We start from the raw sequence: 14,865 nt of genomic DNA on the forward strand, positions 1-14,865 counted from the left end.
ATATTTAAAAAAAAAATAATAATACTACTGTTATTGTTAATAATACAACAAAACAATAAATATAAAAACAAATAACTATCATTAAAATACCTAATTTATGTTAAAGTTAACTATATAAAAGTTACGATAGGAGTACCACAGTCTATTATCTAAGGAAAAAAAATGCTTTATTAACTTAATACAGGGTATGGCAAATTCTGATGACCTTTCCTTTTTACTTCATATGGATTAAAAAAAAAAAAAAACACATTTTCTAGAAATTGCTAGGATCATTTCCATGTTGGTACCAATTATTCAAATTCATTCAGTCCTAGAAGTGAAAAACAAGTGATACAAATGAGAAAAAAAAAATGTTTATTTGGCAACATAGTTTGAAGTTTTCTTCTAAAAGCCAGTGGAAAACCACAATACAAATTGTAGTCTAGGTTAGGTGATATTCATATAAAAGAGCAGTTTTAAATTACTGGTGAAACCGCAGCTCCAAGGTCAGAGTGCTAAACAAACACTAAATAAAAAGTGTCTTATGTCGAGTCTGAAAATGCAGCAAGATTGTTTTAGTTATGGTGCTTGTTGGCACATTTTCACACCGAATACATTCTTCTCATAAGACAGTGGTGGAAATGTAACAAGTCCTACAAAAATATTTCAGTAAAACACGAAACAAAGGCAGATCAGTTCACAGAGATTAGTAACTTGAGGTTAGGCATGAGGACTTCCTGAAGAGATATATTTATGAACCACCAGGTGGCACTATTAACCCATGCTTCGGCACTCCGTCCTTAATACCACGTGTGCTTTTCAATGGCGTCATTTATAGACAGTTTTCTAAGTCTAAAACCACAGTACTACTTCATCTACAAAAACATTTCTTGATCTCTATGCATTGATGGCATCAACAAATGTTGAAATAAAATTGGTAAGATTTTAAAAAACCTAACACAAAAATACTCAAAAGGCTTGCAATAAAAAATAAAACGATAACTTTGGCTACTAAAGTGGATTTCTATTTAACAACTGTCAGGGAAAGATAAATTACAGAGCAATAAAGTTAGTGTTGGGCGCATGTTGGCCAACTACATTTTACAAAGTCCTAAAAAAGTGCCACAGTCATCCACCAGTAGCCATATAGTGGTCATCGTCCATTAAAAAGGTATGCATACCATTCAATCTTAGTCTAGTTATTTGAAATTAACTAAGGGAATGAAAGACTGTGATAAAGGCTTACCTTGACCAGTACAAAACCTACTAATCAAGTTATGATTTTAATAAAGAAAATGGGCTCTGATGGAGTTTCCCCATAGAGTTGCAAGTAGATTTGGTTTGGAAAAGTCCAAGTGTAGTTCAAAGTAAACAGCATCGCTCTTTGAAGCTCTTCTTATTCTTCTTATTTTTTCCCTTCCCGTTTTTGTCCTTATTTTCTGACATCTTTTTAGCACGGACTTCCCTCATTAGATCAAAAAATACCTTTGGAAAAACAAAGGGTTCATTATTGCTCTGTATCACAAGGTTATTAAAAGTAGTGAATAAAAACCAAAATGAGCAAAAGCAAAAGATATATACATATATGTATTGTGTGTGTGTGTGTGTGTGTGTGTGTGTGTGTGTGTGTGTGTGTGTGTGTGTGTGTTTAGAATTAAAGAGAAACAGACTATTTGTTTCCCAGCTCAAATCTCCCTTAACAGACAACAAAAAAAAAAAAAAAAATTAAATTAATACCAGCAGCAAAAAAAATTTAACAAAAAATGAGATGCAACTGAACAAAACAGCAACTATACTGTAATATAAAAACAAATGTCAACCATGTAGAATTAAAGGAGAAAAAAAATTTAAATGCACATTTTGCTCTAAGCTTGCTGAACAGATGCTCTACTCTTGTAATTCTGTGGCACTAGAATACATATTGATAAATTACTTCCATCAGAAACCGCATTACACAGAAAACATTCCAAAACTGGATTCTGCTATATTTAGTAAACTGTAGACACTATCATTATGCAGTCAACAAGGCATCCATCATTCCACAATACAGACAAGATGCATTTTATAAAAGCAAGTATGGTTATGTGCAGCAATGGAACAATTTGTGGTACTCTGATAGTACTAAAGTCATTTTAAAAAGATATAACCAAAAAAAAAAAAAAAAAATATTTTATACACCATAAGATTTGAGCCTGGGATAGATAGATAGACAGACAAACTGACTGACTATCTATATTCTATCCATCTAGAATCTAAATTAAAATAAACACAGGCAGGCACAAATATTACCTTGTCCACATTGGCTCGTGTCTTGGCAGAAGTCTCTACATACTGCACACCACACTCTTCTGCTTTTCCTCTGGCCTCGTCCACTGAAACCTGCCTCCGATCCTCAAGGTCCGACTTATTTCCAACCAAAAGCAGTGGAATTTTATCCTCCTCAGCTTTAACCCGTAGGATCTGCTCCCTGTAAACACACGGATACATTTAATGCTGAGTGATCCAGTTTTCTGACTATACTAGGTCACAATGGGAGATTCAATTTTCTGATCGTATAGCTTATGATTCAAGTAGCTAGAATGGTGCAATACCACTGACCTGAATTCTGCTGTGGCTGTGAAGGACTCATGCTCTGTTATGGAGAACACCAACAGGAAACCCTCTCCGCTACGGAAATAATTGTCTCGGATGGCCGCATAGTCTTCCTGCCCAGCTGTGTCTAAAATGTCAATCTGCACCTCTTCTCCATCCAACACCACTTTCTTCCTGTAGCTGTCAGCCTTTGTGGGCTCATAATCTTCAACAAACTGAGGGACAGAAAATAGCAATAATCACTGTTAAATAAACCAAGGCAATGCATCTTGAAGACTAGCAACACAGTTTTTTTTGTTTGTTTTTTTGAGACTTATGGGGTTAGTAAAGCCTCCACCTATATTTAAAAAAAAAAAAAAAAAAAAAAAAAAAAAAAAAAAAAAATTATGTATCTGCCAGATTTTGGTCTGTTGACTTACCTCATCATACATAAACTGAAGGGTAAGAGCAGACTTTCCTACACCTCCACTGCCCACCATGATGACCTTGTGCAGGGTGAGGGAGCTCTGACCCTTACTCTTATTGGCTGCCATATCTAACGGCCTTCCTCAGGTACACCACAAGACACCCACAGACGAGCTGGCACCACCTGTGGAGAAACAAAATAATTATGGAGAGGCTGAACCATCAACACAAGCGCAGGATTGCAGTTGAACTTTCATTTGCATCATGGTTCTTAAATCATACAGTAAAATTAATTGTATCATGCTGGATCCAAATATTTAACTTTTTTTTTTTTTTTATCCAAGGCATTTATGAATGAACACTTTATACATTATGACAAAGACATTCAATTGTAATGTTAATCCATATGGCATGTTTCTTAATAAATTCACCCTAAGTCCCTATAAATAAATAAATTATGAAGAAAGTCATTGGTATAACCACAAGGAACCGGTTATATATATATATATATATATATATTATATATATATATATATATATATATATATATATATATATATATATATATATATATATATATATATATAACCGGTTCCTATATATATATAAAGGTTTTCTTGGTCAGCACTGATAGCAAGACATGCCATAATAATCACTGAATCAACAATGAACTGCCTTTAATGATAAACTGTTATTGTCTTGTATTATCAGCACACATTTTTCCTGTTTAACATTGTAAAGCTGCTTTGACACAATCTATATTGTATAACGTGCTATATAAATAGCAGTGACTTGACTTAGTAATAAGAGGAAACTAATTATTTTGGAAGCTTCCTCTTGCTACTCACATTACACATTTTTTTTTCCCGCCATTTATGAGGGTGATCCATACTACAATAACCTAAAAAGAAGACAGAAACAATTCCCAAGGATTCTTTAAAAAGTACATTAAGTCATATATAATGATACACTTACTGTATTGTATCAGTATCACATGGAACTGTACATTTGTATGGGTAGCTTATTTTTTGCATTATTTGCCATCTGTTCTGGACTATGAAAGTAAAATCTTTTTTTAGAAGCAGAACTGGTCCTTTCCCCAAACACAATATCTAAAGCACATCACACACACAATGTAAAATTTATATGTTTCAAATAAATAAGATTGTATATGTTGCATAATGTGTACTAATTAGTGATACGTCCTAATTATTAATTGAGAAGTGTAATTCGAGTACCATTTTTATGTAGTGCATATTCTTTGGAGAACCATGGCTGATTAATGAGGATAATACTTAATTAGACTTAATTAGGTCTGAAATCCAAATAGTTGGGCTAATTCTGCATCTTGCTATGATTCATAAAACTATTCATATGGTAATAATAAGGAGAAGACCACTGAAGAACGTTCATACTAGCACTCTTGAACAGAGGAAAGGAGAACATGACCCACTGCTTCCAGCTATTGTTCCTGGTGGTCCCCCCAAAACAATGCCTCCATAGGAAACTGGGGCACTGTGCAGGAAGACGCAAGAATCTGCTAACGGAGCCTTATTTCAAGATGTCAATTTAAGATGCTTGGTGTCCCTTAATTATACCGTCATGCTGGGGAAGACAGTATGAAAAAAGGATATATAATAGATAAAACTTTTTTTTTACCAGGGTATGATAATAGCATGATAATTTATTAAAGAAATCACTTAAAAATTACAAATACAGTAAAAACAGTAATATTGTAAAATATTATTACAATTTAAAATAACTTATTTAAAAAGAAAAGTAACTTTAAAATAACTTTTTAAAAATATTTTTGTGGATTTTCTTTTCAGAAAGTTCAAATTAATAGTATTTATTTGAAATATAAATATTTTGTAACAAGTAAAAAAAAAAAAAAAAAAGAGTGCATCCTTGCTAAAGTATTCATTTCCTTCTTCAATAAATAAATAAATAGATACTGACCCCAGACTTCTGAAAATAAATAATGAATTAATATAACAAACAAACAAACAAAGGTCAGTGGCTTTCATTTGGTAGATAGCAGCACTTTTTAAGAATTTATGGGAAAATGGCCCAAGTGGTAAAAAATGTAACTGGTAAAAACCAAATGACAAGGCAGTGCAACACAGTGGAATACATGCACAATGTCATCACCATTATAGAAAATGCCAGTTAAACAGGGTTAAACAGTAAACTGATGGCAGATATGACCTACATATGCATGCTTCTTAAATACAGCCGGATGGCAACCAGCTTCTGAAATATTAATGACAGGCCTCCTCCTCCCCCGACTGGTGGAATTCATTAGGATTCCCTCAGTACTGTCCACATTCTGCTACACTCGTTCATCACCAAACCCCTGTGGAGCTGCCGTGCCACTAAAAGCAATGAGCGTTCAGCAGTGTCGCTGGTGAGCCTCTCTACAGCTAAGGGAGAAGCGCAGAGATCAACGATGATTCTATTGCCATGCAGCACAGATTCTCTCATTTTTAGCCGTTTAAATGGATGCCAGGTTAGAAGAGGGTCACTGATTTCATGCACAAGAGAGGGTGATGCCCTCTGCTTGAGTGGAGGGGCAAGCTAACCTATTCGACCTCACCCTCTCTGATTGCAGGCCTGCTGGAGACAATCATGGCACACGTCAGGAGCTCAGGCAAGGATAAAGAAGAGGCCAGAGCAAAGCAGAGCAGCAGACAGTGACTGGGTCAGGGCCAGCATTAGTTCATATGGCACACTTCATCAACTGATAAAACATTTGGAGGATAACCAACTGAATGCACAAGCTAAATTATCACCATCATTAGACTATTGTAGAGTTACACAAAATAAATAAATAAAAAGTAGTGTGTAACACCTAGTGCACTAGTAGTTCACACTGGACTGAATAACAATAGGCATACAGAAATACTAATGATTTTATCTCAGACATTTTTTCTTCCTTTTATGTGGTTCCTTTTTTTGTTGTATAATCTTTTCTAAAAAGGAAGTGATTTTTCTACTAAATTGTATTTGCCACTTTGATGGTCGTTCCTGTAACACCAAGATCTTTGGTTAATTTCCCAGGTAAAACACAGCTTTGTTTAATTAAATATTAAACCCATATGAGCTTAAATAAGATTGAACTTGGTGTGTTTGCAAGTTGGCATTTACAAAACACAGGCAGACCCTAAGGTTTATGTAATTATTAGGACTGTAATATTCATGGCAAAATTAAATGTTTTTGAAAGAAGTCACTTATGCACACCATGACTATTTATTTGATCAAAAAACACAGCTAAACAATATTGAAATATTATCACAATTTAAAATAACAGTTTCTATATTATTACATTTTAAAATGTAATTGAATCCTGTGATTAAGCTGAATTTTCAGCAGCCAGTCTTCAATATCACATGATCTTTCAAAAATAATTCTAATATGGTGAGTTGGTGGTCAAGAAATATATTAATTAAAAAAAATAAAATAAAAATAAAAAAAATGCACTGCTTAATATTTTTGTGGAAAATGTGATACATTTCTTGTCAGGATTATTTATTTTTTGAATAAAGTTCAAAAGAACAGCATATATTTGAAATACATTTTTGTAACAAATGTAAAAGTTCAACATAAAATTAGTTATTTCTTTCAACCAAAAAAAAAAAAAAAAAAAAAAAAAAAAAAAAAAAGACAACAACAAACGTACTCACCCCAATATTTTGAAAGGTAGTGTACAATGCTTAACATAGTAATTCTTAATTTTATTTTTAAACAATAGCCTTACCACATTTTATTCTAATTTAATTTAATAATCATACTCAGTCATCTCATAAACTTGATGAACACAAGTGGCACGGATGATACAGAAGAGCATATGCAGCATATGGGGATATGGAGAGACACAGAGGAGACCGTTGACAAAGGAATTGTTGAATAAAGTCATTATTTTTGTTTTCTTCGCTTACAAAAAGTGTTCCCGTCGCTTTATATAACCCAGATTGCACGTCTGATGGCAGATGGAGTATTCTGACGACGACTTTCATACCTTTTATGGATCTTGACACTGCTATTTACTTGGCAGTCTATGGGACAGTCACAGGCCTCCAGGTTTTCATCCAAAATATCTTAAATTGTGTTCCGAAGACGAACTAAGCTTTTACGGGTTTGTAACGACATGTGGGTAAGTGATTAAATGAGAATTTTCATTTTGGGGTGGAGTATCCCTTTAAGTGTAAGTATTTTAGTACTAAAGGCAAACTGTCTTGGTTGAAGAAATATTGCAGAATAAATATTTCAACAGCTGTAAATGAGTTTAAGAAGTAGTTGTTAATCTGAAGTGGATTCTACAAACACACAAAAATCCATATAGAAGATCTGACATGCTTTGCGAGAGGAAATATCAGACCTACAGGAAACCAGATGACTCTTTTTTTTTTTTTTTTTTTCTCGCTAAGCTAGGCTTGTTTGGAACTTCCTGCCAGATTGATGAGAAAAACAGCGGGAAAAACTAGGCCAAAGCCAGATAGGGCTCCAAATATCCCCTCTCTCCCCTTCCACATCGTACGATTGCTTCCCTGCATACTTTTCCTGTACGCTCTCATACCCTTGAGACCAGTGCCAGCTGGGAACAGACAGCGGAGATAAGCTCATCTGCAACAGAGACCTAAGGCTAGAGTACTGCAAGAAGTATGTACAGCGGGAAAACAAATACAGTACTAGGGCTGTGCAAAAAAATCGAATACGATTTTCATGCGCATCTCTTCAGTAAAGACGCTCCTGTGATTAGTAGTATATCTCCAGCACGTGCGTTAAGATCAGGGTTGCCAGGTTTTCACAACAAATCCTGCCCGGTTGCTTCTCAAAACTAGTCCAAAACTAGCCCAATCACGTTTCCAGGAGGTTCCCCGATAAAAATTGCATCCCGGGGTTAAAATATAAGTTTTTTTGGCAAGGTTGCCCTGGTAATATTCACATTTTAGGGGCTAAATATCACGTTATTGGTACTGGGGTCGCTTCAACCCGCAGACATGAAAAACAACCGCAGACTTGGCAACACTGGTTGACATTTACTACACAGAGCCGTAATTCACTGACAATCTACACAAAATCGATTTTAAAATCGCAGGCGATTCTTTGTCGATTTTGAAAGCGATTTTGTGTAGCTTGTCGGTGGACTACGGCTCTGTGTAGTAAATGCCGCTCCACCTGAACCAGTGTTGCCAAGTCTGCGGTTGTTTTTCATGTGCGCGGGTTGAAGCGACCCCAATATCAATAACGTGATATTAGCACCTAAAATGTGAATATTACCAGGGCAACCCTGCCAAAAACGTATATTTTAACCCCGGGATGCAATTTTTATCGGGGAACCTCCTGGAAACGCGACTGGGCTAGTTTTGGACTAGTTTTGAGAATAGTTTGTGCAGGATTTTTTTTTTGGGCTTGTTATAACTGATTTTATCGCAAGTGCTGGTTTTGTGCTAGTAATCACAGGAGCGTCTTTACAGAAGAGATGTGCATGAAAATCGTATTCGATTTTTTGCACAGCCCTATACAGTACAAATAAATAACATGAACCAGAACAGGCAGGTTATAAGCACTGATTCTCCAGGAATGCACTGGTGAAGAATGGGTAAACAAACAATGCGTTTTTATTTATTCTATACACGTGAGAGGCAGAAAGCGCTCTCTTCAGATCTTTCTGGTGAGTGAGAGTAGAAACATATCTTGAAATAAAACTGCTACACCAAATGTAATGATACATTTCAGTAAGTGCAAGCTGCCAATAAGAAGTTTGAAATGTAAAATGATAATACACTAGCAACTTATATGAGCAATTCCTCTGAAATATTCATGGGACTTTCTTGCTAAACCGCATCATAGGCCTATTTTTCATGTAAAGCACATGCCCTCACAGAAGGGTGTGATTATGCTAGTAGAGCAACTCAAGTAAAATGAGATTCTTGTCCAGTGAACCCTGGTTTGTATATGGACACATATGGACAGTGTGTTTGAGAAAAAAAAAAAGTTTTCATGTCATTACACCACTGCAACACTCACTATCCTATAAACATGACTGCCCAACCCAGATATATGCCTATATATTACAAATATAAAAAGACTGCACACTATAAGGATGAATAATACACTGAATACAATTTAAGTGAACTTCCTCAATGCCTAATTACAGTATGATGTGTATACTTTACTGACACATTGCATTGACAGCTACCATTCTTTTTTTTTCCAGTTTGGATCAGTTATAAATTAACTAAACTACAAAAATGTGCACTGTCTGTGCAAGAAAGCAAAGGACTTGCTGTCTGAGGAGCTTGGTCTTCACTTACACTCAAGGTGAGCATCTCTGCTGAATACTAACCATCTAGAGCTGGGACACAGAGGCTTCATTCAGATATATAAAGGCAGTGGTGATGAACTGGGTCCTTACAGCCATGTTGTTATCCAAACTGGGCATGGAGATTGGAAGCTTAACACCAACAATCTCTTTACACACAGCTGCTTGATAGTATTTTCACTAATATGAATAAACAAGCAAAAGTAGCCACGACATTCTCTGAAAAGTGAACATTTACAACATGCCCAATTTTCCCCATATTGAATCATTTCCAACATGCTGCTACTCCCTGTTCTGTGGGAAAGGTGGAATTGATTTCAACAGCACTGCGAAAACATTCTCCAGAGCAAGTGAAATAAACCATCCCAAGTATCTCTCCATTTCATTTACAGGGAGGGAAAATAACCTGTTTAAGTGTTAGACAGACATAAAGAATTTTCCAATCAAATAAATTACATAAAACCTTATGCAACCAACCTGTGAACAGGAATTTTAGAAAACTCTGACAATTGATGAACGTTATCCTTAAGGTATTGTTAATGAGAAAATGCTTAAAGGCAATTGGTGGTTATTGAGATTATTAAGTTTTTTTCTAATTATGGGCAAAATGCATTACTCACTGAACTCTAATTATAAGTAATAATATATGTTAAGTTTAAAGAAGAAAACAGCAAAGAGTTTTAAAAGAAACCACTGGCAAAGACCTCAATGTAGCTGATTAACAAAATATTCTACCCCATCACACATCCTATAAAAGATGGACTTAAGCAGACCCGTTTATCTCAAACCCTTTTAATCACATACCCAGAGACACAGACTCCAATGGGCTCTCAAGGGGTATGCAGGGCAAGAGAAACATCCCATGTGGGAGTGTTTAGGAGCACAAAGTCAAAACCAAGAGACAAAATTACAGAACTAACTTCTGTCTCCACACTCCCAACTGGTATGACTAGTTCATGGCCCTCTGCAATCCAGATCACATAAGAATAATGAATTATAAAGTGAATGATGACAGTAACATTAAGAATACCAGAGCATTATGCCAGAATAAAAAGAGTTTCTATAAGAAAAAGTGTGCAGTCACAAACTAAATGTCAACCAAAAAATGAACATTTTGCTGAACATAATCTGCTACCGTGTTGAGGCATGTAGCAAATCAGCACCTCTTGCCTACGAGGAAGTGCACAGAACATAATGACGCTGATATAAAACGGCCTGTAATAAAAAGCAGAACTTGACCTTTTTCCAAGGGTTGATTTTTTTCAGTCAGATCACAAGGACTGGCAAAAGAGAAACAAATCTAAGGGAAACTGTTGACATTCATAAACTTGGCTAGGTTGATGTGAATCTCTCATCAAAAAGTACTCTTATTCACCTCAGAGTGCAATGACTAGCAAAGAGGAAATTTTTCAGGGAAAAAAAGCACAGCTCAAAAACATTAAGGTGCAAGTTGTACACATGAAAAACAAATATATAGTACTAGGGCTGTGACGGTATGGGATTTTTTCTTACCGCAGCGAAGAAGCAACATATCACACGGTTTGGCGGTTTATCACACCCCCAACATACACAAATGTATTGTGAGGTATTTCGCAAAACCCAGCCCTTTACTCATGCAAACAGGGTATTTCAACACAATATGAAGATGAAACTTCAATATAATAATAATAATAAAAAAAGATGGGCATAAAATGAATGATTCAACATTTCTGCCCATATATTCCCAGTAATCTGATGAAATTTTACACCAACAGGGTAAACATATTTACACATCAACATGACATCTGGAGCATTTTATGACGTTTATTGGGAATGTATGTTCACTCTTCTAGAATTAGATTTAATCCTAATAAGTTTAAAACTTGATCCTATTATAACCGGAGTAGAGTTCACTGTTATAGCTAGATATCTGGTTGAGGAACATTGTAAAAGCATTTGACAGATTACTGACAAAATATTCAGCATGTGTGCTTACTATACGGTCATTCTCAAATTCTAATCTAGTCGTTCCTAACTTTTTTTGTATTCTCATCCACATCAGTGAGCCTCAAGTACCCTTTCGTCAACAAAAAAGCAGATATGTCATTTTTGCTTCATTTTGCCATATGAATATTATTAAAGTGGCAATTTTTACAATGACCCACTCTCTTTTTAAACTGACACATGAGCTTTTTGTCAGGCCACATTTTGTGCAGTTTAGGGGGCAATCAGAGAAACTGTATTAAATGAACTAGGCTACAGATATAAAAGTCAAGTAACTTGCACAGTTTGCATGTTAAAATGTGTACACCAGAGAGCTCAGCAAATATAAAATATCACCCACCTACAAGTGAACATGAGTATAGATTTTAATGATAAGGTATGACTACAGGAATACTCTAAATATTTCCAAAACTAATGAAACCCACTCAAGTATCAATAGGGTACACACTCCCCTGTTTGGGAATCACTTACAAATTAAAGCTGAAAAACTTCTAACCAGTAAATAGTAACTACAGAGCTAGCTAACTTGAGGAAACATCAGTTCAGATGTCCAAACACAGATTAAGTCTGGAACGGAGACGGAGTACAGCAAATCAATTAAATGGTACAAGCTTTGGATAGGTCAGTAATGTGTTGAACTAAGAGGCCTGCTTGTTTTCACAATAAATTAGCCAACACAGGTGCAAGCCATCTAAAAGATAAATAAAACCTGTTGCACAGGCCTCATCAACTGAAAGGGAAACTGTTATTTCATTGTACTGCAGTGCAAAGGGATTTATAAATAATCTTCTGAAAATATGGTACTGTATGTAATATGTACATTATAGCTTTCCAGCTAAAAATCATATATGAATATGAAAAAAAAAAAAAAAAAAAAAAATTATCCAAAGTACTGTCAGGACAGATTCTGCTTAAGATAGCCTACATGCAGGCCTGCTTTCAAGGTTAGGCTAATATGCATGCTGGTTACAAGGACATCTGAATTCATATTTTAAACTACTAAAGAGATATATATATATATATATATATATATATATATATATATATATATATATATATATATATATATATATATATATATATATATATATATATATATATAAAAAAGTACATATTTACATACCTGGTCAAAAAACGAGATGGATTACTAAATATAAACTAAAATGGATTGTAAAAGTAACAAAAATTTCAAAGCTTGATTGTGTTGTCTAAATATAATGGGAAACAGTTGAGATGTATGGTAAAAAAGCAGAAGTGACATAGAAACATAGTGCCTTCATGTGCTCCATTTTACCAGTGTGTGATTTACGATCACATATTATTAGGAGAATACAGGAAGTACTAATCAGAAGTCCCTGGAGGAGGAGTATAAAACTAAAATGAACAACTAATTCCACACAAACTTTAATACAAGTCTAACAATAACTACAAACTAATATTTGGTCACAAACATTAAGCCACTACTGAACGACAGCTACATTACGCATATTTTATTTTATAAGCTTTTAAACAAAAAAAGAATTGTATTTTCATTATGTGTTTAATGTATGTGCATTTAGTGTTTAAACGACACTCAGCCATGTCCCGATTCTTCTAACGGTCTCTAGAGAAACTGAATAGAAAATACGGTCATACAGGCGGATACTTCATTGACCCAGTGAGGTTAATGAGCAATATTTCCTGAAGTATAAGCACCTAATTTCACTTTATTTGCTGGAAATGGACACAATTCAAGTGAAACATGCTGTACTTTATTCACTTAAAGTGCCTAATATATCTCTGATTCATACACGCTTTAAGCAGCACATCCAGCTTTGAAAATAAACCTCCACATCAACCAAACACGCGAGACATCCGCAAACACACCCGTCTCTCGAGATCAGCCGTCAGCTGGGTCGAACTACCGTAAGCCACACACGGAAAGATTATAACGGTTTTAAGCATTATTCAGCTGGTTTAAACGTTGTCTCAGAGTAAATACGCCCACATGGACTTGTAATAACTGCCTGTCGACCAGTAACAAAAGCTCGGGCTGGAGTGGATCGTTTCTAAAATTCAAAAACAAACAAAAGAATGAATAAATAGGGGCATAAATAAAGACACGTTACCTCTCGGTGACTTTGTCCTCCACAGTCTCTTCTGCTATCTTATGGAACGCATTAATCGCCTGTTCCAAGTCATACACCCAACAGTTTCTCTGAAGCTGTCGTTGCTGCCATATACCCCACCCTCTGGACATGCAAATGAACAGGATATGACGTCGCTATCCGTAGACCCCGCCCTCTGGGTGAGAGATGAACGAGATATGATGTCATTAAATGGTATGCAGCTGGAGATACGGGCCATAAATATTTCATGATGTAATGTGTTTAGAATATATAGTCAATGTTATGACTTTACATTGTAGGAAGGGGTATTTTCGTTTCCTTTAAAGGCAGATGTTTTCATTTATAAAGATCTGTGTAAGAAAAAAAGTGTTGCATCCTGAATTAGTTATTAAAATGTTATGAAAAAAATGTTATCGTGTAATATGTTGCCATTGTTTATTTACCCACTGTTACTGACAGAGATGGCTGAAATAGAGACTAAATGGTATGTTGATGCCCCTGTTGTTGAACGTCGAAAAAAATAAACAAACAAATAAATAAGAATGAATGAAACCAAAACTGGTAACAATATTATATACAGACAATTAACAAAATCAAATAGACACTTTAAATATATATATATATATATATATATATATATATATATATATATATATATATATATATATATATATATATATATATATATATATATATATATATATATATATATGTCGACTTCGATTCAATATCAATTGATGTGTATATACTGTAAAAAGAAAGGGGAATAAAAATCTTTTGTTGAATCCAGTCGAATGACTTTTTAAGCACCATTTTAAACTTGGTTTAAATTCTGTATTTGCTTGCATTCATTGTGTGTAATTATGCGAGTATTATTAAAAAAGGATGTAGGCCTAAGTTATTAACTTTTTAAATTTCTTATTTAAGAATCTAGTGTTTAATTTTGTCTAAATATGTATTCAAATGTAGAAAAATTAAGCAAGTATGACCTGCAATATTCTAGATATATGTAGTAAAGAGCTATACAGGTAGTGGGTAAATCATGGCATTAAAAATGAAAATTGTTTGTTTTACCTGACCACAAAATGACTCTAATTTGCATATTTGCATTGGAATTTAAAACCTTGTTTTTTTTCTATTTTAACCTTAAATAGCCTGCTATACCTATTGTAAAATACATATTTGAAAACCACAATAATTGCACAAATAGTATTTAGTACCAAAAGATCTCTTCAAAATATTGAATAAATATTATTGAACTAAAATATACAACACTTATTTAACTGAAAAAAATAGTTAAGTTTTATGGTAACGTTATAAGTAAGCAATTAAGGGTTAAGAACACTGATCTATAATATAGATCAGTGGTTAAGAAACATATTAACTTTGCCTCTCCATCACTCTCCAGAATAAAATGATACTGTAAATGGCATCGACGTAATAATCAATACATAATATGCTGTAATGTTTAC

The 14,865-nt window shown here is 34.5% G+C and overlaps 1 protein-coding gene across 1 annotated transcript; it reads right to left on the reverse strand.

The window, feature by feature from the left end:
• Positions 1–337: 337 nt before the first annotated feature.
• On the reverse strand, positions 338–13,549 carry LOC109096064 (ras-related protein Ral-B-like). The gene is made up of 5 exons (XM_019109739.2): positions 13,394–13,549; positions 2,991–3,160; positions 2,578–2,786; positions 2,269–2,446; positions 338–1,464 (listed from the first exon to the last, which is right to left on the reverse strand). Exons 2-5 carry the CDS (start codon positions 3,102–3,104, stop codon positions 1,342–1,344), a joined length of 624 nt encoding a protein of 207 aa, XP_018965284.1. The 5' UTR covers positions 3,105–3,160; positions 13,394–13,549; the 3' UTR covers positions 338–1,341.
• Between the last annotated feature and the right edge of the window lie 1,316 nt (positions 13,550–14,865).

Source organism: Cyprinus carpio, chromosome A9 (genome assembly GCF_018340385.1).
Source record: "Cyprinus carpio isolate SPL01 chromosome A9, ASM1834038v1, whole genome shotgun sequence".
Taxonomy (NCBI): domain Eukaryota; kingdom Metazoa; phylum Chordata; class Actinopteri; order Cypriniformes; family Cyprinidae; genus Cyprinus; species Cyprinus carpio.